Here is a 27,317-nt window from a genome sequence, read left to right as displayed (position 1 = left end):
TTTGACAATTTTTATTGTTCGTGTCGTTGGTCATTTTTAGTGCTATATATATATATATATATATATATATATATATATATATATATATATATATATATATATATATATATATAATATTTATACATGTTTATAATATTTCCTTTGCATAAAAATACTTTCAAGATCTACATACAATGTAACAAACTGCAATGAGATGAATACAAGTTCAGATATATAATATCATGTAAAATTTTTGTTCATATTCTTATATATGGAAGGTGATATAAAAGTTAACTTTTTGATCATATGCTTAAATACTAGTATGAGAGATGGTAATTTTAAATTATAAAATCATCATGATTATATGGCACAACAGAAGAATTGAAGTCCATAGCAGTTTTTAAGCTGTGTACTAAACAGCTAAAGGTAATGTGTCTTGAGTATTACAATAAATAGTTTTCACATTTAAATTTAAACATAATATAGTGTTATAATTACACCAATTTCTTTCAGGGTAAATTTTACTAGCTTCACTGTCACATATAAGGTTTCCTGACCCTTAGGACCTGTTTATTTTGACCAATAGTAAGTCCATCTTAAATATCCTGACCTATAGGACCTGTCAATCATGATCAATAGTAAGTCAATTCCATTTAACAGCTGAAACTACAGACTTACAGTCACAATGTTGTGTCATATAGATAGCTCCCTTGTTGTTTTACTTCACAATTTAAAGAAATTCACTGAAATACTTGGTTTGATAGAAAGGGAGTGTGTTATAGGATAGTGATTTTTTTTATAAATATTTATGTTCTTACTTCCGATAAGCAAAAAAATGATATTAAAATGTTTTTTTGAAAACTTAGGGGGTATAGGATATTGAATTTTTGATATATATATATATATATATATATATATATATATAAAGCACAAAGAAATTCACTTTTACATGGATACCCACTTCCGCCCCAGCCCGTGGTTGAACTCTCGACCTTCGGAATCTGTCTCCTAGCAGTGCAGGAACAGCGCGCTAGACCGCTCGGCTATCTAGGCAAGTCAAAAAACTTGCTTTCGATGCCGATGGAATTCTCGCGGCGCTGCCCTACACTACACGGTCATTGAGAATAGAAGTGAGATACAGTTTTTTGGACATTAGTTTTAACAGAGGATTGTTACCAATACATGTTGTAATGAAATTTATTATTTATAAAGCACAATTTACAACAACTCTTAAATATATATATATATATGTTCTTATTTCCAATCGGCAAAAAAAGATGTTAGAATGTTGGACAGTTTCTTTGAAAACTTGGAGTCAGTCATGTTTTTTCCTTGAGTGAATATAATATCTTTGGAGAGCTTATGTATGGTACAGGGAACATTGGTGTATTTCTTTTTACCATAGAACAACCTGCTAGACATGACTGCTGTGATTTCCCTCAGAACTTCAAGGAAGTCAGTATTATTGTCTTTAAGTTTTCCATTTCCATAAAATTTTTCCACAGCTTCATACAAGAACCGCAACATGTAACTGCCATCCTCTTTACTCCTAAAAGCATACATTCCTAAAAGAAGAAAAAGGAATTTGAAAGTTTATTTTCCATTAAATTAAGTTAAGATATATCTCAATCAGTCTTAATTAAAGTGAATTCATTCTGGAAGTTGAAAAATCAATCATTTAAAGAAGTACTGATGTCATTTATATTTCTGAATATTTGATGAATTATCAAACTCAGTGCTTCTATTGATCATAATAGGACAACAAAAGTAAAAAAAAAAACCTTAACAAAAGTCAAAAACAAGATCTTATAACAAGACAACAAAAATCAAAACCATACCTTACAATAGGACAACAAAAGTCAACAAAACTTTTAATACAACAGGCCAAAAAAACTTCACTAAACCTTACATTGTGACGACAAAAGTCAACACCACATCTTACAACAGGACAAAATGTCAACATCACATCTTACAATGGGAAAAAAAGTTGATATTACACCTTAAAAAGAGAACATCAAAACCTTAAAACAGGACAACAAAATCTTGTAACAGGTCAATTAAGTCAGAAGCAGACCTGGTGGTGATGCGAACATGATAAGCATATCGTTGTGACAGGGGACAGACGTGATATGGACAGGGGCCACTGTCGGCCGATAACGTCGGGCTTTAGGTGGATCCACTTCATCTCCCTGCATTCCCCTCTCTGCTGGGGGACGTAATCTGATTCCCCTTGCTGGGTCCAGCTCATCTCCTGTTTGTTCCATCTCAGGTGACAGAGCCTAAAATACAATTAATACAGTTGTGTTGGAGAACCATGGGAACATGAACATTGATAGTTCCTTATTATGTTGTCCAACAGAAAATACGCTTGATGTAAATAACTCATCCAAAAGACATAAATAATAATAAATAAAAACATGTTCTAAGGACAATTAATCTTTTTTGAGCTATAGCAAAAATGTTGGTTTTTCAGAGAGCACTTGAACATGCACATTTTCTGCAGAATTTACTTTTCTTGCCACGTCTTTTTTTTCATAAACAGATCTAGGTCTCCAGCATTCCATATGCAATATTTGGAGTTCTTAATATATTTCTTCATCACTCACATTCTTTACTATATTCAAGCAGGAAATCTTTCTATTATCATTTTACCAGAGCATGCACAAGCTGTCACCAAAATTTTACTTGACTGTCATTAAATCATTTCCAATGCTGCAAGGTCAGGGTTACCTTTTTACAATGGATGTATCTTTTTTAAAATATTTATGACCAGAAAAGTTGCATTATTGATGGTATATGTTTATACAATGTCCTTCAACTAAAACCAATATTCCAGACTGGACTTACCCCTTCCCCTCCTCCTGCTGCTTTGTGAGCATTTGTTTCTTTGTTATAATTGGCCTCCTGGGTGTAAACTCTACCAAGCTGCCAGACGTCATTTTGTAATTTCTTTAAATTTTTGACAATTTCTGTCTGTCGTTGTTTCAAATATGTTTCTACTTCTGATGTGTCTTGTTCCTGTTAAAACAAATAGTTTACAAAATACTTGTAATCAACATAAAGACTTTACTTAAAGCTGACCTATTCTAATAGATGTATTACACATGCTTCTAATTTCTGTAATTTGATGAACAATGTCAACTATACCGATAAATTGAATGTCTAACTCACCCCCCGTGTGTCAGTATCCTGACTGTTGGTTGTGGGGAGGTCATTGTCACCCTCAAGGTTAGAGTCCTCGATGTCTGTATCAGACACATCTCCCTCCTCTGTGTCAGACTCTACACATGACAAAAATTACATCGTGCAGTGTGCAGTTAAATTTGTATGCAGAAAACCATAAAAAAACACCAGGTAAGTTTTTCTGGCAACACTTCTTCTGTCAGATGAAGCTTTCAGATATGATTTTTTTCTCCAGTTACAATAGAAAAGTTTCATCTTCAATATATAATAGTAAATTATATACAATGTACATACTGACTCTAATGGATAGTACTGAAAACCAGCTTTTATTCAAGTGCAGGGAATTTTCGCAAGCAACGCCAGAGCCTGGTCATCGCAAATATTCTCACCATGAACCCGTCCTTAAAGTCTCTGTGTCTATTAAAATCAGATTCAAAAAGGCTTATTCGCGAGCATTAATCGTCAGCTAGTTAACTAGTTAACTCCTGGTAAATCGCGAAATGAAGTCGTTGCGAATAAAAGTTGGTTTACAGCATATTATCATCTTAAATCATTTTAACATCCTGTAAAGTTCTTAATTGTATGTGTCAATTATATGGGCTCCGAGGCAACCTTATTCACAAGATGGAATACTGAAACATTTCCTTAAAACTACCATATTATGCATAGACATAGAGTCTGTATGATTTGAGAATACATCAAGTAACAATAAATGTACCTTCATCAGAGATCTCTTCATTGTCCTGATAGTCAATCTTATCATGTCCATCTTCATTATGGCCTGGTTCCCCTCCCCCTTGTTTGTCTCCGGTGCCGGGATCAAACCCTATGCCTGCGTCTCTTTGGTCTTCAGTTGCTTTACTCTCGGGAATCCTACAGGCCTAACAAACACATACATCACAGATCAAAATTTCTAAGGTCTACCATATAACCATTTTTTTTTTTTTCGAAAAGAAAGATTCACTTCCAATAAAAACAACTCATCATTGTAAAGTACAGTCATACTTCTCTGAAAAGTTTAGAATGTTGAGCTGTATACTAATGATGTAAATCTATGTTAAGAGGAAATAAATAGACAAATGTGCACTCATGGTTTTAAAGAGAAACCAGAAGCTTCTCATGAGACCGCAGCTCTGGTTTGATTGATTGTTTGATTGATTGTATACTGTTTAACGTCCCTCTCCAGAATATTTCACTGATATGGAGACGTCACCATTGCCGGTGAAGGGCTGCAAATTTAGGCCTATGCTTGGCACTTACAGCCTTTGAGCAGGGAGGGATCTTTATTGTGCCACACCTGCTGTGACACGGGCCTCGGTTTATACGGTCTCATCCGAAGGACCGCCCCATTTAGTCGCCTTTTACGACAAGCAAGGGGGTACTGAGGACCTATTCTAACCCGGATCCCCACGGGCGTCCCTGGTTTGAACTTGTAACAAAGGAAAAGTAAAGTTGCACTTGGACTTGAAGAGAGGTTGAAGTAAGAACTACCTGAATCTTATTATCAAATAAAATTACAGGAAATACAAAATTTCAGCCTTGATAATTCAAACCCTGAGATATTTGTCTCATAGAGTTGTCTACCTTGATTTCTAATTGAAATATCTTTCTAAGACTGTTGCCTACTCTAGATTACTTTTCTCCCAGGATAAAAAAAAAAACATGAACATTTTTTTCATTTCAATACCTGAATAAAGAACAGTTTTGGTTTGTTTTTCAGTGCTTCACATGCTTTAGGGCTGAAGTAATCCAGAACCTTTTGGGTGTCAAAGTATTCATCATCAAACATTTGTATAGCATGATGATGGACCACTTGATCTTTTCCTTTCACCTCTTTTTCAACCCCATGTGAACTGATAGCAAATACAAAACAATCATACGCTTTCAGACTCTTGTCTTTGGAATCTAAAAAATAACAATAATCAAAAAAGCATAATATGCAATATTGATTAAAAAACAGATTAAGAGAAAAAAAATGTCTCATTCTGATTCATAAAGCAAGAAATTTAAATTTAAATTAAATTAAATTTGGAAAACAAATAAAAGTTTATATGTGTTTCAATTTATAAGTAATTGTACTTACATGAGTTCAAAAGTGACAAAAATTCGGATGCTGTTAAATTTTCATGACAATCTACTTTAAATCCTAGTCGTTTGAATGTTTTCTTCATGTACTTGAGGTCAATATTGGCCCCCTTCCTCTTGTGTGGCCCTGAGGTAAAGTTAGAGATCACGAGGGCTATTCCCTGGTATCTCCTACTGACTCCAAATGGATATCTATCCGTATCGTGGTCTATATCCATGTCAGACAACTCTAGCTTAAAAAAGTATTGAATGAAACAAAAAATCAAAGAGCTCCCCTTGAAGGCTATTTGAATTATATGGGTTGTACAAGACAGTTAAGGCTAGGTATGGGTCCTTCTGTGGCGGTCAGCCGGGTTCGATCGCCGGTGGCCAGATAGCTCAGTTGGTAGAGCACCTGACCGGAGTTTTCAGGGGGCCCGGGTTCGAATCCCGGTCTGGTCCGCTGCATTTTCTCCTTTCCCGTTACACTTCCATGCACATGATGTAATAAAAAACATCAGAGGTTCGTCTATTACACAAGGGAGGTATAAGATAACACATATGTCTTACATGATTGTATGTAGATAGTTAGTACCCATCGCCAAAATAAGAAAAGGATAAGGTGTGAGAAACCACAACACAAGTGAATGGTACAAAGCGCCACTTTGTACCTGATTCACATGTGTTAGCGTGCACTTTAATTATGAAACCAGAAACAAGGATATTACACAGAACAATCATAAATGGGTGGAATTTATTATTCAGGAAAGTGCCAATGTCTGGCACATAACATGTGCTGAAACTATTTTGTTTATTTCTTTTTCATTTTCTTCCAGTAGTAATTAAATAATAATGACATTATAATGTGCTTAGGTTTATATAAAATGGATATGAAGTCTGGAAGTGAGGTTCATTCCTTCTCTATCCACCAGTAGGTAAAGGTCTAATCAATACAAGATTAAGTCTGTTAGCCACTGCTCACTAGTGTTGCGGTCTGATGGACTCGATCACTGGTGGCCCAGCTAGCTCAGGTGATACCTGACTGGATATTCTGAGGACCCCGATCTCATACAATATATTGAACCCCACGATATTTTGAATCCAGGTTCAAATCCCGGTCTGGTTGGCTGCATTTCTATCCTTTCCCATTACCTTTAAAGCCACACCCTGGAAGTGACAAGTTAAAGACCTGCCAGGGAATAACTGGGTTGGCATCTTAAGGGGGAGGAATATGACGGTCAGATCATGTAAACCTATAGGGTTTAGCACAGACATATTGTTTGAACATTTTAAACTTAAACAATATTAATATCATAATCATTTTAGTTATTAATAGCGAACTTATTAATGGTAGTAAAATAAAATGAAAGTTTATTAAACAAGGATGTACATTATAAGTGTACCACATACAGTGACTTTATAATTGGAAAAGAGACTTTAATTCCATGAACTATAATTATTTTATCAGAAAAAATTGGATGTTGTTGTTGGTACAATGAACTATAATTTTGTAAATCATTTTGTAAGGAAATTGATCAGAATAGACCAATCCAGTCCATCGATACTATGTAATAAAATTTGAACGGAAATGCAAAGTTACTATTAAGATTCTTGATCAAGAGTAATAAAACTGGGAACTTTGAAGTAGATATAAGTAAATGAGCTTAGTGCTAGAACTCCTGTGGTGCGGAGATCGATCATCATCGGGACTGAATCCATAATTATTACTAATGTATGTTTACCTGTATTTGAGGGTGGTGCCATGTTGGGGTTCATAGGTCAATTGACAGACCTACGGATAAAGAGTAGGTGGCAGGGCAATGGTAAGACAGCCAATGAAAAGTACTTTTATATATCCGGGACCATGAATACCCTCTGAGTACAAAATACCCTGTTTGGCCGGAAAACGGCATTCTATTCTATTCTAAATTCGAGACTAACTTCTAAATTCTTTGACTCTTTTGAAATATTTTGGACTCTTAATTTTCGGACTTTTAGTTCTAAGCTCTTCTTATATATTTGGGATCTAACAAACAGTCGTATACAAAGTGTACGTATTGGTCTATGCTGATTACAAGTCCGTTATTAACTAAAAACCTATATGATCACGGAGAAATTGTAAACTTGGAATAAACTTTGAAAACAAAGACAAGTTTTCTTCATTGGCTTACAATCATTTGATAGCAGGTGATCCAGCTAGCTCAGTTGGTAGAGGACCCATTAGAGATTCAGGGGTCCCAGGTTCTAATCCACCTCTGGTCAACTGCATTTTCCCCCTCTCTTGTTACACCAGTTGTACCCCAAACTGATGTGAATATACATGTACTCTCATGTGCAAGATGCAGTGGTTAGATGGTTCAAATCCCATCGTGGGAAGTGGATCGAGACTTGGTCCTTTGGAAGAGACCTTATAAACTGAGGTCACGTGTCGCAGTAGGTGCTGGCATGAAAAACTTTAAAAGATTCCTTACTGCTGAATGGCCCTAAGTGCCGAGTTTAAGATAAAATTTGTAGCTCAGCCTCTCCATTAGCAAGTGGTGGCGTCTCCATATGAGTGAAAAATTATCGAGAGGGACGTTAAATAACATATATTTACATTCAGTGTGATTTTCCTTATGAAATTCATTAGAAATCCACGACGTTCAAATTACTATAACACACGCAAAACCTTGTCACCGCGCGTTAGAATACATAGTAGGAACTATATGCAATTTCAATACTCTAGGAACACCAAAATGTAAAATATTTTACTTCAATTTAATGGAAAACTATAACCCTGAAAAATTAACGTAAAAATTAACGTAACGTGCGTTAAGAATTAATTTGTCACTTTTTTCCTCGCAATGTTTGTTTGCGTAAGTTAACTTTGCAACATCATTTAACGTCATTTGACGTCACAAACGGCTCTTACATCTATTGACCACGGCAGTTTTGAAAGGCGCTAAATTCACATTAAAGAGTAACGAAATAAGCAATTATGAAGAACAAAAATTAGAGAATGTAAATATAAGCATTGAATTCATATTTTTGGATGTCTTCGGTATTATAACACATCTGACCGTGCCAACAAATTATCATACCGCGCTAACGCGCGGTATTCAATTTGTCGGCACGGCCAGGTGTGTTATAGGACTGAAGACATCCAAAAATATTAATTCAATGCTTAATTAAATCAATCAATCAATCAACAATCATGTGAATAAACATAGATTCACTTTAAAACAACACATTCAAACAAAAATATTTACATTCAGTATAATTTTCCTTATCAAATCCATTAGAAATCCAGGACGTTCAAATTTCTATAACACACGCGAAACCTTGTCACCGCGCGTTAGAATACACAGTAGGAACTATATGCATTTTCAATACTACAGAAACACCAAAATGTAAATTGTGTTATTTCAATTAAATGAAAAACTACAACCCTGAAAAATTAACGTAGAAATTAGCGTAATGTGCGTTAAGAATTAATTTGTCACTTTTTTAATCGCAATGTTTGTTTGCGTAATTTAACTTTGCAACGTCACTTAACGTCATCTGACGTCACAAACGGCTCTTACGTCTATTAACCACGTTAGTTTTGAAGGGCGCTAAATTCACATTAAATGATAACGAAATAAGCAATTATGAAGAACAAAAATTAGAGAATGTAAATATAAGCATTGAATTCATATTTTTGGCTGTCTTCGGTCCTTTAACACACCTGGCCGTGCCGACAAATTTATCATACCGCGCTAGCCTAACGTGCGGTATTCAATTTGTCGGCACGGCCAGGTGTGTTATAGGACCGAAGACAGCCAAAAATATGAATTCAATGCTTAAATAAATTCTACCATATGACATATATTCAAATTTCAAGCAGCGGCTGAGAAAATTATGACAAAAAATTGGTACGGACAGACGGACAAAAACACATGGGTATACATTATACCTCATCTCCTTCAGAGCAGGGGTATAATAAATATCTCACTTTCTTTTTTTTCCTCTTGACGCTTCTTGAATGACAAAATATTACCTGACTCGGTGCGCACTAAAATTTCCACTTACTTGAAACTTACTTTCACTTTCCATGGCGATTAATTTCCGCATTACACTCGACAAAACAAATTTTTATACTTTGCCTCATGAAAATACGATAGCTTATCATAAGTATATACTCATCGAATTGAATATTAGCCTAATTAAGCTGAAAACAACTGAGAATTTTTTTCTACGAATATGTGTAAGAACGAGCTAGCCTGAAACCGCAAACCGGAACCTCGTGAAGGATAATTTTTGGATACCAACAGAAAGCGAAAAGGACTGTGATGACATGAGGAAAAGACCCGATTTGCGACCTCTTTCTCGACATTTGAAGAACATGTAAGAATTTTTAAGGACCCTTGTTTCTAACTTTCTATATAAAATATATGTTGACCACAGGAAATGGCAATTGATGTTTTCTTTCATAGGTGTATCAAAATTGGTGAATGCGCAGGGCCTTGCTGGGGTTAAATGCCCCTGTCCTGTTTGAAAGTTGACTTTAAATGTTTACTTCTTTAACTTAAGAATTTTTATGTCTCTGATTTTATCATTTTCTTAAATATCAATAATTTCAATTGCGTTTTTTTTTATAATACGTTACGCGTAACACAATAGATTTATAGATTAGAATTAGGTTACATTAGAATTATACATTTTATTTTAATATGTTGATGGTGCGACATTAACTATGATTAAGGCCAAACACCGATAGTCAACTTAAATCAGCATTTTCAAACTGCACATGCTATATTCTACGAGTAAGTTATTAGTTTAATATATATTTTATTCATAGAAATGGATTGAACAGCAAGCATAAATGCCTATGATCGTTCTCTCCATAAAGAGTAAGTTATGACATCGTACGTTTGTTGCATTACTACATTGAAATCTGAGCAGAGCCAAATTTGATCAGAAACGTTCAATCTACTATTTATTATCTGCTAAATAGTAAATATCCATTTAAATCAAGGAGTGTTTTTTCTTTCTTCACTTGGAACCTCTTGTTACTGCAAGAACATAGTTTGCGGAAAAATGCATTCCAGTAAGGATTAGTGGACCACGGGTAACTGCGGAAAAAAAGTTGTTTTTATCAGAATGCAAGTTTGAATTTTCTTTTTGCCCCAGCAATGTTTTAAGAGCTCGCAGTGATGAGCAGCAATTTTTTCTGCCTGCTGGGCTCAATATTTAAATTCTTACAATTCTAAGTATTTTGAATAATGGAAATTTATACTGCATGCCGATGATGGAGATATAAAATATCAAATTTCCCATTCAATATAGCAATCTTAGCTGTTTCTGTAAATGTTTGACTGTTTATAGCTCATTATACTATTAATTAATGGGTTTTTTTAGTCCGCTATGGGAGAGGCCTGCCCCAAAGTATCCTGTTTATCGCCCTGGAAACCCACAAACTCGTCTATTTCTGCCACAGTTCTGGATGAAAATCTTACGAGATGAAAGAAACAGGGCACCTCTAAACTCAGTCCATTTTGAAGTTCATAGAGAGTAAGTCAGAAATTCTGAATTGTGAAAATCTTTGAGAGATAACCAGTCATTTAAACTAACAAGTAGACAATTGATCAGCAGGTCCAACTGAATGTAATATAAGCCAGTCCAAATCTAAAGTCACAAAATACACTGCATAAAATAAAAAAAGTACCTATTTATTAGTTATTTATTTACCTAACTTTAATACCATTTTACACTCTGAATTATGCATACAAAATAAGACAATATTGAAATATAAAGGAAAAGCATTCCTGATTAAAGTATGAAATGGTAAATGTTTAATATCTGTGGATAATGGACTTGTCTATAATCCTTAAAATTCTTTTGAAGAGAACTAAATATAGGTAATGCCAGTGGTTGAATTCTTTATTGTTTATATCATATTAAAATGTCGTTTGAATTAATTAGACACTTAATCTAGACACTGACTTATCTTTTCTTTTTTCTTTCTAGAATGGGAAAAAGTGACATTCAGCAATACTTGGAGAAGATATATCAAGTCAAAGTGTTGAAGATAAGAACGTACACAATAGAGGGTAAGGGGATATCACAGACAAGTCAAATCTTAACTGTCCTAGAGATGTTCTTTGTTTGAAGTTTTCTGTGATTGATCTGAGAGTTAAAACAATGACATTAATGAATCCTGAGAACAGCTGGTTAAGCTTGAGGTGTAAAAAAGAGAAATTTTAGCAAAGTTTGTGAAGTTTTTGATAAAACAAAATGTAGGAAAAAGAAATAAATTTAGTTGAGTCAATCAGTTTTAATTAAAATGCATTAAGCATGTTATTAAAGAAATTTTGGACTACATGCCTTTTGATCAGTTTCACTGTATACAGTACTTGACAATATAAGGACAGGTCTATTTAAATTTAAAAAAAAAACTCACTTCTTAAAATGAATTATTAGCATGTATTTACCCTAAAATTGCTAATTTGTTTAGATGCAAGGTTTACTTAGGTTTTTTGGCTCCAGATGCATTGGGTTGGACTAGAAGATTTAAAAAATCAAGAATCTTGTTTAATGAGAAACTGAAATCAGTGGCACTTAATTGATTGCACTTGAATTGTTGAGTCATGAATATATCTTATTGAGTGAATTTATTAGAAAGTTAAGAAACTGTTGATTAATAGAGTTAACCAAAAGCTGATTTCCTATTTATTTACTGAAGGTAAAACTTCTTTTCAAATTTTTTTGGTGTTAAAGCTTGGCTTTAGTCTGATGAAGTGCTAAAAACTCCTTTAGTAAGATCCTAGTTTTATTGAAATGTTCCTTTTAGCTTTAAATGAAAAAAAGGTTTTTACTGGGCTTGGTTTTAGGAACTGTTTTAAATATTGAGATATCATTTTCATTGTGAAACCGGTTTAAAAAATGTTTTTGTTTTTATGTAGATTCTGGAATCAGTGAAATACATAGAGCTGATTATTATTATAAACATGTTTACCTGAGATATTGCTTTAATTTTGTAGGGAAGGATGCCAAGGAGAGAGCCGTTGATGAATCTTGGCTGAGGTCAACGTTTATAACAACCGACTTTGATAGAAAGTTTGCCTATGTTACTCTGGTGAGTGGCTTGTATACCATTTTTAGCTTGCCTGAACTAAAGAAAATTTACTAATACACAAGAAACATAAGTATCAATTACTGTGAAATCAATAATTTTCATGGGTTTCAAGGTATAAAGAGACCCACCAATTTATATTCGCCAGGAAATGCAATTTTTCACATAAAATAATTTAATTCTGGTTGTAATGCTGTATTTGATTGGATAAAAAATTTACTTTATATCGTATAAAATGGGTTGCCTACATCACGATGACTTGCGTCAAAAATGTATCAATCCGCCTGACGTTACATTCAAGTCATTTTGTGTGAATAATCATCTTTTTTTCTTACATCAAATGAATGAAAATTAAATTATAAGCAATGAATTTAATAGCTACCCATTTTATACGGTATAAACTGGGGGTTGGAACAGTTTTAAAATGGGTAGCTATTTGATTCATTCCTTAATTAATTCACATGATATATCACATATATTTTTCAACCACGAAATCAAATCCTGTTCAACCAATATATTTTTCTCAATCCACAAAAATTTGACCCCTTGAAAATGTGTGATTTTACAGTAATTAGGACAGACATTTACATGAATACACTAAATAAGAACAGAATTAATATTAGTAAGACTTGAAAAAGGGAGTTAATAACATAAATATCTATAAAAATGTCACATAAAAATCACTCTAGTAATGGCCATTTCACAAAATAAATAAAGTACATGTGTTAAGTATGGAATCTACCATAACATTAGTACAATACGTAATACTAAATTTATAAGGACAAACAGTAATGTCAGGATATAATTTAATTTTAGTTGTAACACATCATCCGATTGGGTTTACAAAAGATTTAATCCATTTTGTATAAGATAAATTGCTTACGTAACAATGAGTTACGTCAAAAACATATTTATAAGCTTGACGTTACTTTCAAAATACTGTATGTGTACAAAATTTGACTTATTCAAAATTTAGCGCAATCAATGTATATGGAGTTGTTTGTGTAATCATGAACTTGCGCTACACATGTTCATGTCGCATATTCTATTTATTTTATAAATGAATTCTTAGCAATATTCATGAATTTGCGCATCCTCCTCTGTGCCAAAGCCACTAATATATGAAGCCAGCTATTTTAAATACACATACAGTATGCTCAATTTGAATCTTTTTTTCTGGAGGAAAAATTGTCTTGTGTAACATAAGTTGAAATAGCTTTCATTCCTTAAATACATGAATTGTATTGATATTGATGTATTCTATAACATCAATATAGACAGGCTCACACCTTTAAATCCGCTGTGTGTTGTTTTGTAGGAGGGTACAACCTTTGAGTTTCCTGCTGGGATCACGGAGGGGTACACAAAGAAATTTAACAGAGAGGAGAAGGAAATGAGCAAACATAAACTGAAGGATGCCACAGACTCTGACACTAGAGGAATCCCCGACTTCTTTATACAATAACTCACAGACTCTGACACTAGGGGAACCCCTTACTTCTTTATCATTGTGTGTTGTTGTATAAATAGGAGGAGACTGGATTCTGATATGTGTGTACAAGTGTATATGTATAAAATTTGTACAGCTCTTTGTACAGTTTGATTAGACAATGTTTATATCTATCATTTGATATGGAAATCATGTCACAACAATACTGGTTTACTCTTTGATTTTATCTTTTTCAAGAGTAGTTTATATGTATTGTTTGAATTAAACTTTAAAATAAAAGATAATGATAAAAAGACTTTATTGTGGATGAAAACAAAGGGGTTATGTTGTAGCTTTTAGCATGTCATTATGTTTTTAGCTTACCTCAACAAAGTTGGGGGGGAGCTTATGTGATACCGCCGGTGTTGGCATGCCAGGTAAGGGTTTGGGAGCAGTTTTCTTTATAAGTATTTTCATGCCCTGTATTGACAACAGATGCATGGAAGATGCTTCTAATGTGTTTTATTGTTCCAGTCCAAGATTCAGATGCTGCAATTTCAGCAAAGGAATGACCAGGTTAATGCTTTTGGAGCAGGTGCAAGTCTCAGTTCCAAGTAACTATGAGCCGTATGATGACCAAACTTACTTGGATGATGCATCTAAAGGTACACACTACCAGACTTGCTCCTGATGCTGCATCTGACCTACAATTTCTGGATGAGTCAAAAGGTTCAAGTTTATTGTGAAGGTCTCATTTCCAAGTGAGTTTGAACTCTTATGTTGTCAAAACTTAACATGAAAGTTTTATCTAAGGATACTCAGTACCAGGCTTGCTTTTGATGCTGGACCTGGCCCCAGGATCATGAAACAGACTTAGACTTAAGTCAAATTTAACAAATGCCAATAAAATATTAATTACTGAATTAAATTCAAAACTTGCTATTTACAGCACTTCTGTGAATCGATATTTAAACAGATTTTAATTTTGATCCACTTGACTTCCACAATATTTAAGTACAACATGAAGATTTTGACTTAAGCTTAAGATGCTTCATGATCCTGGGGCCAGTCCTACATTTTCTTGATGTGTGAACAGGTTATACTTTATGGTGGATGTCTTAATTCTAAGTAACTGTAATTAAGTCCTAAGTTGACCAAACTTGCATGGATGATGCATCTAAGCATGCACAATACCAGGCCTGCTTCTGATGTTCGATCTAATGTAAATTTTCTAGATGAGTGTACAAGTTAAAAGTTTTGAAAGCAGGTTATATAAAGCATTCATAAGACTTCTATTGACCAAACTTGCGAAAATGTTATGAATTCTATGGAAAATTACACCAGGCAATTTGCCAGACATGAAAAAGACGACATTGGCTCTTTGTCAGAATGGATTATACATGTATCTATCAATTAAATGTATGTTAGAATCTCACATAAGTGATTGAAAGGCAACATGAAAACTATGCATCTTTCGGCATTATGATTCGGATGAAAAAAATACATGACACAATCAGTGTTATGTACTTGGTCCATATAACAAAGAAGAAACCATTTTTAAGCGGTTAGCTTCGCTAGCCGCTATATGGCATGTGTCGGCAACCGGAAACCTCCATAAGGCGCTACCTATCGGCATCGCTTTATCGCTCGTAACCTTATCCTTCTGCAACCAAAACCGGAAACTTCCACAAGGACCTACCTATCGACAACGGTAACTTCAGCAAATGATTTGTATACTGTCGGTGTAATACGCCCCCTGGTTAGAGATTGACAATATGCTGTGAAGTCTGACTAAAGCCAGCCCCTACTATATCACTTCGTACTAACGAAGTATATGCTGTGTATGAAGAGTGGCTATTATAACGATTATATCGAATTCTTATTAGTATATTTACCAAAGCATTGACAATACTTACTACACTTACTTTTAAGAACTGAGAATTTGGTCCTTATTACATGTGTATCGCGCGATCGCGATTTCTGGCAACTGTTAGTTTATTTTTGAAAGTTTATTAAACAGCAGGTTGGAGGTTATTACAGACTGCAAAAACATCAGCAAATCTCTCGATCGAGTTTGATTTTCCTCGCCAAAGTATTAAGAAACACCATTTATTAAGTTAATACCTGAAAAGCGCTTTTATAAAAAACACCGAACGCATCTGTAAGTTTTACACTTTTTGTAACGTTTTATGGAAACAATAGGGTTACCTCCACTATGAAACGTTTGTTTTTCTTCTCTTTTCTTCTCTGTCTAATAAACAGATTATAAAAGCTTTGCTCCCAGGGATAAATTCACTACTCCGTCTTTGATAATTTATCTAATCGATCATAAGGGATTACTTACTATTAGTTTTGTAAAAAATAATGGAGCACTTAAAGTAGTAAAATCAATTTTGAAAAAAAAATGGAGAAATATATTTTAATTTTAATCAGCATTGTGATCCTCTTCTAAAAATCAACCGATATTATTTTCACAGAAGAATGAGGTATGAAAAATTTCGGCAATTAGCAAAAATTTAAAATTTATACTTAATGCTTATTTATAAGTTTTGAAAATTTGATCAATTCCTAGGGAACGTATTATTAGCTGTGAAAATACTTTTAAAATTTGAATTTGTCCAATTTGTCGATTATTGTTTTAAACGTTTGAGAAGAATAAAATTAAAATACAGGTGTTTAGAGGCACATTGATAGAAAAGAAATCAGTGTATATTGTTTAACCGACATATTGAAGAAAGTGACACTGATAACTTCTTAAGTTACACTGATTTTTAATGTACATTTGAATTTTTAAATACTAGTATTGATTGATTACACAACTTTCCTTTTCATGTTTTATTTGAGAACAATATTGCATGAAGAGTATATGATAAAAACACCTTATATGTCCTTATCTAGATATTGTGCCTTATATTGTGCAAGACTTCTTTCAAATGATTCTCATATACCATTTACTTTATTCGAACATTTACTTGTTTGAAAAGTCAATAAAATATATTTCATAAAGCTTGATAATCTTGTTTACTCGCCAGTCTTCCCGTAGAAGTAGTAGTTTATAATATTACTAAAGGAAGTATTCAGTATCTGTATCAAAATACAGAATGATCAATGATCGATTTTAGAAGAAAAGCTGACTCCTGAAAGTTCAAGAGGTGGGATCTGTTGCCTAGAAAAAGTAAGCATCCCTCGTTGACAGGTTAATTATATTGCCGCGATGAGCCTACACAACTGAATCTCTCTGATATCAATTCATTTACAAAGTCTCTCCTCAGCCATCCTTTTTTCTCTGACTAGCCAGCTGTAGATCTACACTACTCCAAATCCATTAATCTAAAGAATTTAACTTGTCATTTTTTAGTTGTTTGTTATAGTAGGCTTTACAATTACCTAATTTCAGATTCAATAGAGAATAAAAGACAATGAAATTTTCAACATCAACATAATTTTTTTTTATCCAGAGAACAATTGGATGCCATCAAGAGAGAATTTTTAAAAATGCACTTCCTGTCTTTCAAACTGAAGAAATCTCATGTTTAAATTTTGAAACATGCATTTCAATCTTATTAAAATTTATTTAAATGTTCCAAATCCGCTACCGCTTCTGAAACATCTAACATCCCATTTGGGGTCACATCAGAGTGACCTTTCAATTATGAATACATGTACAAGTAAACACAAACACTTTGGCCATGTAGATTCAAGCCTCGGTAAACAGTTCTCAAATTAATTCCACGGCTACATATCATCATTATTGATACTGTCTTACGTTGAATTAAAGTAATTTTGGAATAAATTTCATGTATCTTCTGCAGTCTGGCATCTAAACGTGAATAATGCAAACGAAAGAGCACAAACTATACAAGATACCCCACACGTCATACATAACACAACTTTTGCAATGCATATCTTTTTACTTCAAAACTCCTCGGGTGTTTTGGTTGGGTGGTGAAAACAAGAAACCCATCTGAACTATTAGCCAGGATTTCGGAGGAACCATTTTCTTTGCCTAATCGAAGATTCACTCTTACATGACCCCAAATAGGATGTTGTTAGATGTTTGAGAAGCAGTAGCGGATTCGGAACATCTAATTTTAATTAGATTGCATCCATCTGTGACATCAGTTTGGAATGTTATTGATTTTACTATTGAGTAAAGTATTACAAAAACAGAATGTCTGGGTTTTTCTTCTCTGATGACATTGGATAAAGATATGCATACTTAAATATCATCATTTTATGCACTTTTTCGGTACATATTAGATGAAAGCATGCTAACCGCTTTTCAGTACTTTCAGTACTTTGATTGTTTGTAAGGCTCATTATATCAGTTTTGTTTAGGGGATCTGTGATTTAATTCTACAAGTGGTGATTTTAACTTATACCCATAGCTTCCTTCCTGGGGAGAAAATTCTTCAGGTTTGAATATTTGTAATATTCCAAACAAGTAAAATGAATTTGGATTACCATAACTATATTGGAGTCGAAATTTCATAAATTTCTTGCAAAGGAAGATACATAGCGGGATTCAGTATTTTTTTTATCTACATAACCACCAAGCTCAGACTTTATTTACTCTTCTCTAAAATATTTATAGCAGTGGGGAAACTTCGGGAGTACTGTACAACAATATATTTGAGGAGTGGTTAAAAACAGAGGTGGATACTCAAACATTCGAAGGAACCTTTGGAAAAGTTGAAATCACAAAATTTCAATAAAATTGAACAAAATAAAAAAGATATAAAAGAGGGAGCTTCGTTACAGATTGTAAAGATAAGGTCGTTCAACAATCTGTTTGTACCACGGGTAGTAGTTGCCCCACGTTGTAAGCAGTCCCATTTTTGTAATCGCATGAAGAATTTGTACAAAATCTCATACCTGAACAGAAAAAATACACCTTTTGTATACATGGTATGGTTTCAACTCGACATTTAGATATATAGAGGACGTATCATCAATTAACGATAGTTATTTCTATTCATATTTCGACACGATCGATATACCCCAGTGAGCTTGAAATAAAAGATACCACAGAGCCTGGCTCATTTGTTTTATTAATGTAACAAACAAAAAAATCTTTATTAAAACCTGATGACATTAAACCCTTATTACCTACAAACGGGGTTTTTATCTCTCCTAGTTAATTTGATATGCAAAAGCATACTCAAAATAGAGATAATTTCTAAAATGAGGAAAGTTATTGACAAACAAGTTGATATGAAACAAGAATGTCAACAGTCCCATTCAAAGTCATAATTTCGTAAATTCTATTGTTGATAAAATATATGGAGATAATGAAAAGTATTCAAGCTCAAAAGTCAATGAAACAATTCAAATTTGGATCAGAGCAAACAAGGACCTCCAAATCATCCTACCGACCGGTCACACCGACCGTGTGCTCCTTGTCATGATAGAGAAATAAGTTATAACGGGAAAAGTTGTCGCATATATTCAGTGTGTAAATAATGGTCTAATAATCAGTGTGAAAAATGTCAGTCAGCATTTGACTCGAATCACTCGATGATAATTTGTATTTTCCAACAAGGATTTTGAATCGACCATGGAACTTACGAAATGATGACTTCAGAGACTGGTGATATTCTTGTTTCAATAGAATTACAATGCCTTTGTCAGCCAAAAAATATCCTTAGTTGAGTAAAATGCTAACTAAAGCGTTTTTTAAACTTAGTCTAATTGTAAGGTCATTATTTACACATTGAATCGATGACGGATTTTCTGATGGAACATGCAGAGATAACGAATATCATTCAAGATCACAAGTCAATAAAACAATACAAAATAGGAGCAGAGCAAACAAGGACCTCCAAACATCAGAAAAGGAATCAGGTGCCATGGAGGAGTAGGCATCCCTTGTCAAAAAACGAAAAAAATCTGTCTCCAATTTAGTGTATAAAAATGGACTCATAACTACATGTAGTATGAAAAACGTCAGTCAACATTTGACTCAATGATAAATTATTTGTTGACAAGGTCATTGTATCGACCATAGAACTTAAGAAATGATGAATTTAAACGAGACTGCTGAAATTCTTGTTTCATCAACTTGTTTATTGTCAATAATTTTCTTGTTTTAGAAATTGTTCATACGCAGAGATCGAATCATTTGAGAGATGTAAACTCCGTATGATCGAGGCGATGAAGGTGTATTGCTGCATAAATAAGGGAAGTTGACGATAGAAAAGTTAAAGTCATCACGTTTATCATAGAGCTTGATAGTTAAATCACCATAAAAGTATTTATCACGTAATATTTCTTAATGTGAAGCAGATGTGTCAGACTCTATGGTACATTTTATCTAAAGCTCACCAGGATGTATCGTATCGAAATAAAAATAAAATTACCATTAATTGTTAAATTGAGAATAAGTTGTCGATATATATCTAAATGTCGATTAGTACCCTTGTAAATTTCAGTAATTTACTGCTAGTCCTGATCTCTAAAAACAACATAAATATTGTCAATCAGGATTTTTCCGGACCATGAATACAAGTCCGCTCATTGCTCACAGTATACCTCTAGTTTTGTTTGGTTTATTTTGTTAAGAATTCGCATTTGTTATAGGAAACTTTAAGAATTGTTAAACAGTGCGTTTTAATTTTCTCCATCGTAGCAGTTATAATATTTTGCGACGAGAAAGATCAAGGCTTTGTAGAACATTTACTGAACTCTGAAAAGTATCCTTTGTTTTCCAATTTTTTTCCCCAAATTCTGTGTTTGGGGAACAATGAAAGAAAACACTATTCCTTGAAAATGAAAACCAAGATATACTTGAAAAATTAACATTTTCCATTATTTATTGTCCAGCAATAAAACACAACAAGCAAATAGCATAATTTAATCTATTAATATAGCAAAATGTGCTTGACTTTTAATTTTAACATTGTATTAATATTTGTCTTATTTATCACACCTTTTTCTGGATCTTATTCACTTTTAATCGACACATACAACATTAAGAAGAGGAAGAATTGACAAGAAAAATATATTGAGATGTTTTTTTTTTTTCTTTAAAAGGAAAGTAAACATCAAATTAAAAAAAAAATAATACTGCACAAAGAATGGTAGTTGGAATTATCGTCGTTTTGTAAACTCTTTGTAGCAGGCAATGCTTAAAATATTCAATATTTTCATACAGATTGTTGAAAAACTTCCTATTGTTTTACAATAACAGCATAAAGATATTGCTTTTTTGTTTAAAAATAGCACAGCAATACTCAAATTTTCACAAAACTATAGCCCACAACTTGGTAGAGCCTTTTTATGTTCAGTTTCCGTTTTCATAGTCTCCAGAGGATGCAGGTAAAAGTCACATTAATATTACATGATCGGGGTGTCATATGGAGCTTGGGAGCGACTGAAATCTGTAATAGTTTTTAATGTACCTGGTAACACTAATACAAGATTCACAGTTTGACTCAAACTTGAGTTTTGTTAATGTATAAAGCATTATTTTTTTAAAAAAAAATGATTATCTTTTTCAATTAGCGAATTGCATGAAATAAAAAAAATCTAGGCTACTAAGATTTTCAGATATTTTCACCAAATTTTATGCCATACAATGATATCCTAAGTGACCGACTTATATGTAGAGGAAAACTCGTACTAATATTAATAAATACACTATATACATTGTAAAGTCATACTACTCCTAACCATTAGCTGCAAAGAATAATGATTTATAGCATTAAGACCTCTACACTGGAGTTGAGCGCTGTTATCTCGGGGTGGAGGGCTCCATCCGTTCCTCGTCTTCTTTCTGAAACTCCAGTTGTTGCAGACGACGCAATGCGTCACTAACGATACACAGATCACCACGTAGATCGCTTACGGCGTACGCAATACAACGCGTGTTGTTTAAGACGTCAACAGTTTGTGTGTACGGGTTGTAGCGTACTGCAAAAGGTCTTTTAATGGTGCAGGCAAATTGTCTGTGAATGACAGTGAAGATATAAATTTTAAAGATAACAGTTTATTTACTAAGGTACTGTAATTGTATTTATTTCAATAATTGTTGGTTATACCTCATCCTTTCCTTTGCCTCCTCAAATGACTCCGTGAAGAAGTAGACATCTTGGAAAGTAGTGATGAGACACTCCTGGCGACAAGTGCGCATCGGCTCAAAGGGAATCTTCCGGGCTTTCTCTGTCAAAGCATGCTACAAAATAAAAACAAAACATGGACCTATCCTTTAAAAAAGTGAAACTTCAAGTAGATATGATAACAGTATTTTTAAAACAGATTTATTTATTATTTTTAAAAATCAACCGATATAAATGCGTGACTAAGGGATAATTAAGGTATAATTAGCCAACAAGTAGCAAAAGAGATTCAGCATCTTGAATTCTATTTACAATACGAAAGCTTAATAATACTAGTATCCAGTAATACCCAGTAGAAATATTTTGTTATTACTAAACATATTTGTAGCCCTTTTCACAAAGAATCTTACGACTAAGACCACCCCCTCCCCCCGTTCCACTACAAATATCTGAGGTGCAAAACTCCTTAAGAAATCCTGCTATATAAAACATACGCTTAGTTCTCCTATTGATGACAGGAGACCAGCGCCGTAAGCCCGAAGATGTCCGTCCTGTTTACATAAGCCAAATTCCACAGTAAAGAAATAGCACTGTAATTAAAAGAATCGAATAAAAGGATCATATCACCCGTAAATATGCCAATCTGATATTTAAGAATAAGCTCTTATAAAAAAAAGATAAGTTTAGCAAGATACCGTTGCCAGTTTCTGAACTTCCTCGTCAGAAGCACCAAGGGATGCCAATCCAAGTTCCTGTGAAAACTGTGCAAAACTTGGATCCGCCAAAAGTGGCATATGTCCCAACAACTCATGGCAGCAGTCACTAAAAAAATATAGGACTCACCTACTTCTGCAATTCGACTTAATGATAGTTTGTGTTTGCTCTCAATAAACTATATAAATATTGTCAAACATTTCTTAACATCAACTTCACAGAGCGCGTGTAACTGAATCAGTATTGTATTTCCATAAATGAAATTGTTGCTGTGATCAAATAAAATACACACTAGTATCAGTTCGAGAGAACTTGATATACATGCATTAGCACAAGTTAAACAATCCTTAATAATATTCAATAACTCACGGCTCTGGAGTGTAGAAAGGATCCGAACTATGACGAATGTATTGTGTACAGTGAAACACGCGAAAAGCTAGACCCGCCAAAAAGTCACGTGATGAGAGGTATCCTGCCACTGGACGAAGCTGGAAACCGGTTCTCTCTGCAACAAGTACAATACGGTTATTGACTGGGTATGAGTGTAACGTATGACTTGTTGGACTTGTTAAACCTGAATTTGGAAATTTCTTGTTATAGTTTTAATATCTTTCATTAATAAAGAATAAGATTGCCACTTTTAGAAAAGAATTAAAATTTATGAGAATGCAAGGATGTGTCAATCAAACCCGTCCAAAAAAATTAAGCTTTAATAACTTTTAGATTAAATGGGGTTTTTTTTATTGTCGTGTGAAATGCTATTACAATATATAAGTCCTGATATTATACAGAAAATATTAACTTCTAATCTATGTCTATGCACCTTTAAAATACATATGAAATATTTAAACACCAGATTTTCGACACAAATGAGGCTATTGAACAGCTAGCAGCAGTGGCTGAATTGGATGTATCAGTAAAATATATGGAGATTACGAACTGTATTGAAAAACCCAGTAATCAATACAAAAAGATATTTGTTGCTTATTGGTGGCATCTGGTAACCTATGTTCTAAAAGAGAGAAGGGGTCGAAGTTGGAGTGAAACATGAGGATAAACGAAGTGTAGATATATTACTAGTATTCGTCCATGTAACGTAATATTGAACAGTTTATAGAGAAATATTTACATTTCCAATGTCTTTGTCCGAGATAAAGTTACCAGTTGTAAATGTACTTTATTTCCCCATCAATGAATTGGCGCGGTTCCAAAAAAACCACGTGCAGGGCTGAACAAACAGCTAGACAGAAGCAGTGCTTGGAGCACGTGGATTGGCGGAATCAAAGCATGTAAATATAAGGAATAATTGTCAGATTTTTCAATTTCATGAAGATGATCAATCGATTGGCTTGCGTGATAATTTTATGCATAAACGCCTTCGGCGTTTATGCAAATTATCACGCAAGCCAATCGATTGATCACTTCATGAAATCGAAAAATACGACAGTTATTCCTTAAGAAAACACAACAACAACGGAAGCAAAAACTAGGACAAGTTATTGTGGAAAAACAAGCTGGAATAAGAGAGGGACGAGGTTGTTCTGATAAGAATTTTACACTCCGCAACATCATGGGTCAGTGTCACAGAGTAGCAGCTACAACTGTCTGTGAATTTTAGACATTGAGAAGGCATTCGGCAGCACACACAGATTAACACAGCCTAAGAAACATCCTACGACACTGTGGCATTTAATCTAAGCCGATACTTTTGATTAAAAGCCTTTAAAACCACAACAACTTAAGCTCAAGAACATGTAAAGGAAAACAAAAGATACTCTAAGAAGATTTCACTACACCCTTTTCTTAAAAATGAAGAGTGTGGGTTTTGTAGAATAAACAGTATGGAAGGACAGGTATAGATAAAAATAAAAATCATCACCAAAAAGACAGAAAAATGCACTTACTGTTCATACGTGTACTCTTCTGAAGATTAAAGGAAATGAACGTCATCAGACAGATTGCTTAATCTTGGAAGCATCAACCTCTGGACATACTAGGAAAGGCCATGAGTGTTTTCAGGTGCATCAACAAGATATACCAAAATACACCAACATCAAGCTAACGTTATATGAGAGCTTCGACATATCTACATTTCCGTATATGTGGATCTGAATGTTGGAGAATGACAGAAATCCACTTTAACAAGTCACTCTCATTCCACATCATATGTCTTCGTAAAACCCTCTGAATATTCTGGTCAGAAGAGATCTCCAATGAAGACTGGTGATATTGACAGAAGGACATCATAACAAGCAGGCTATAGAGATGGATAAGGTATGACCTTCGGAGGGAGCCCCGATCAACCACAAGAACGGCACTCCACCATTGGACTCCAGATTAAAAGAGAAAGAGAGGAAGACCAAGAGCAAAATGGAAAACTACAGTGGAGAGAGGGAAAAGAACTATGCAGTACTCTTTGGATCGCTAGAATGACTGGCCCAAGACAAGCAAAGGTCATTGCTTTCCTAGACACCACAGAGTATAACTGACGACGAGTGAATGAGAGTTGCAACAGTCTTATTCGCGAGTTCGGTAAATACACGTTACTTGAGAGCACAGTCGTTATATGATTTTTTTAACTCCAACAAATACAAATAAATGAAACGAGATATAAGGAAAATCATAGCGGTTCATCATCTAAAAGACAGATCAAATCTCTTATCAAACAGTCCAACATCAATTTTAAAGATATTGTTAAATGACTTCACAAACTAAATTTCTCAATAAACATTAAAATAAAACATATGGAGTTACGAATAGTATTCAAGATCAAAAGTCTATAAAACAATACTAAACAGGAGCAGAGCAAACACGAACCTCTAAAACATTAGAGGTGGGATCAGGTGCCATGGAGGAGTGAGCATCCCCTGCCGACCGGTCACGCCCGCCGTGTGCTCCTTTTCATGATCGGAAAATAACGGAAAAATCCGTCGTCAATTCAGTGTTTCAATAATTGCCTAACAATCAGTATGAAAAACGTCAGTCAGCATTTGACTCAATGATAAATGGATTTGCTGCAAGGTAATTGTATCGACCATAGAACTTACGAAATGATGACTTTCACCGAGACTGTTGATATTCTTGTTTCATCAACTTGTTTGTCAATAACCTACCATTTTTTTTAGAAATGTTCATACGTAGAGCATACTCTTATGTATTGAATCAACTAAGATATATAAACTCCGTATACAGGAGATGAAGGTATAGTGCTGTATAAGTAAGAGAAGTTGGACGACAGGAAAGTGTTTTAGATTTATCATAGAGCTTGGTTGTTACATTGCCATCAAAGTCTTTTTTTTAGTAAAATAACCAAATAGGAAACATATGTGTCAGACTCTGTAGCATCTTTTAACTCAAGCTCACCAGGATATATTGCATCGACATAGGAATTGAAATTATCATTGTTAATTGACAATATGTCGTCGATATATCAAAATGTCGAGTTGAGGGCCACAGCAAGTGTTTTCGTCTTTGCACGGATGAGAATTTGCACAAAACAATATGACAAAATGATCTAAAACTGATAAATATAAAACATGCCTTTAATACTTGTCATACTTTGTTACCGACTGTGTAATCGCCGGTTTAAATCGAAACTGTCCAAACTAATGAGCACAAGTTGTGTGTTTTTGAACTACTGTACCTAATTAACGGAAGACAACTCCAAACTTTGACAGTGTGAAGTAACCACTCAATATGAATTGAAATCCATTCATGTAAAATATTACATTTGTACTGGGCTACATTCTTGTTTGCTTTTGAATAACTTTCTTTGATGACACTTATACTTTTTTGCAGAGCAAGCATAATTAACATGAAATAAAGATTATTATCAAACTTAAATATTTATTAGAGTTAGCTTGGAAATGTAATAGCAACTTTCCTGACTCTAATGAAAATATCAAGAAATGGTACATTGTAGTGAATAAAAACGTTTACACCTTCAATACCCATTAAATCATAAACATGTTGTGTGAGAACTGATAATTTTCAATTAAAACTATAATTAATTTTTTTTTCTTCTAAAATAAAATATTGCTGCTTAAACAATCAAAAATTACATCTAATTAAGCTTTTTTTCTATTTGCTAAAAATGAAATGTTTTGTAACAGATAATGGTTAATTGATGAAAAATCATCCAATTCAGTTCAAATACCGGTAATACCTAACATGAACTTTAAATAATAAAACAAATGATCTGTCGGGAACATTTCCACGAATTCGTTTGTGTCGTGTTTGACACAGGAAATTCATGTTATACTGCACAGGACGATGCAGACTTAAATACAGAACATTTTAACTGTTTCTATATCTATATCTCTTGCACTTGTTTTGAATTCCTTTACAATTTACGAACACGAGCGCTTTTTAATTTACAAGGTTTACCTTTTATTTTTAATGACAAGGGTTACCTTTAAGGAAGTCCGAGACATCCTGTAGTTGAGGTACATTATCATCTCTACAAAAACAAGAGAAGAAACAAAACTTCAGGGCAGATACTTGTAATATAATTCAACTTAAGCTATATCATTTGTAGGTTTTATTGTCACACGCATACACACCTACCTTTCAAAACACACAATTCGTATTGCGATATATTGCGATATTTTTAATTGTATTGCGATATGTATTGCAATATTTTCAATGTAATAAAAATGGCATTTTCTTACTATATTTACTTTAATTTATATGCAGAATGTACACAACTATGATAAGTAACCAACACGGAAAAAAATCTTGTTGATTTCATTTAAGTTATGCTCTGAAATTTTACCACAAAACAACTTCTGACTTACTG

The 27,317-nt window shown here is 33.8% G+C and overlaps 3 protein-coding genes across 3 annotated transcripts in view; 1 reads left to right on the top strand and 2 right to left on the bottom strand.

Moving 5' to 3' along the window:
• Nucleotides 1-1,196: 1,196 nt before the first annotated feature.
• On the bottom strand, nt 1,197-5,538 carry LOC134237268 (uncharacterized). The gene is made up of 7 exons (XM_062719369.1): nt 5,246-5,538; nt 4,850-5,067; nt 3,881-4,043; nt 3,151-3,260; nt 2,827-2,997; nt 2,054-2,258; nt 1,197-1,544 (listed from the first exon to the last, which is right to left on the bottom strand). Exons 1-7 carry the CDS (start codon nt 5,463-5,465, stop codon nt 1,234-1,236), a joined length of 1,398 nt encoding a protein of 465 aa, XP_062575353.1. The 5' UTR covers nt 5,466-5,538; the 3' UTR covers nt 1,197-1,233.
• Nucleotides 5,539-9,457: 3,919 nt separating this feature from the next.
• On the top strand, nt 9,458-14,065 carry LOC134237267 (large ribosomal subunit protein uL23m-like). The gene is made up of 5 exons (XM_062719368.1): nt 9,458-9,591; nt 10,606-10,758; nt 11,215-11,297; nt 12,228-12,322; nt 13,638-14,065. Exons 1-5 carry the CDS (start codon nt 9,542-9,544, stop codon nt 13,782-13,784), a joined length of 528 nt encoding a protein of 175 aa, XP_062575352.1. The 5' UTR covers nt 9,458-9,541; the 3' UTR covers nt 13,785-14,065.
• Nucleotides 14,066-21,167: 7,102 nt separating this feature from the next.
• LOC134237265 (tryptophan 5-hydroxylase 1-like) overlaps nt 21,168-27,317 on the bottom strand; it is a 17,448-nt gene continuing 11,298 nt past the window's right edge. The window contains 6 exon segments of the mRNA XM_062719366.1: nt 21,168-21,694; nt 21,788-21,921; nt 22,300-22,395; nt 22,501-22,627; nt 22,889-23,024; nt 26,932-26,978. Of these exon segments, the coding sequence (XP_062575350.1) occupies nt 21,481-21,694; nt 21,788-21,921; nt 22,300-22,395; nt 22,501-22,627; nt 22,889-23,024; nt 26,932-26,978 (754 nt within the window). The 3' untranslated portion in view covers nt 21,168-21,480.

The sequence above is a fragment of the Saccostrea cucullata genome, unplaced genomic scaffold (assembly GCF_032062105.1).
Source record: "Saccostrea cucullata isolate Sc308-1 unplaced genomic scaffold, CSIRO_AGI_Scuc_v1 ctg7067, whole genome shotgun sequence".
NCBI classification, from domain to species: Eukaryota; Metazoa; Mollusca; class Bivalvia; order Ostreida; family Ostreidae; genus Saccostrea; species Saccostrea cuccullata.
Note: the sequence above shows the minus strand (reverse complement) of the source record. Positions and strands in the feature narration are given on the sequence as shown.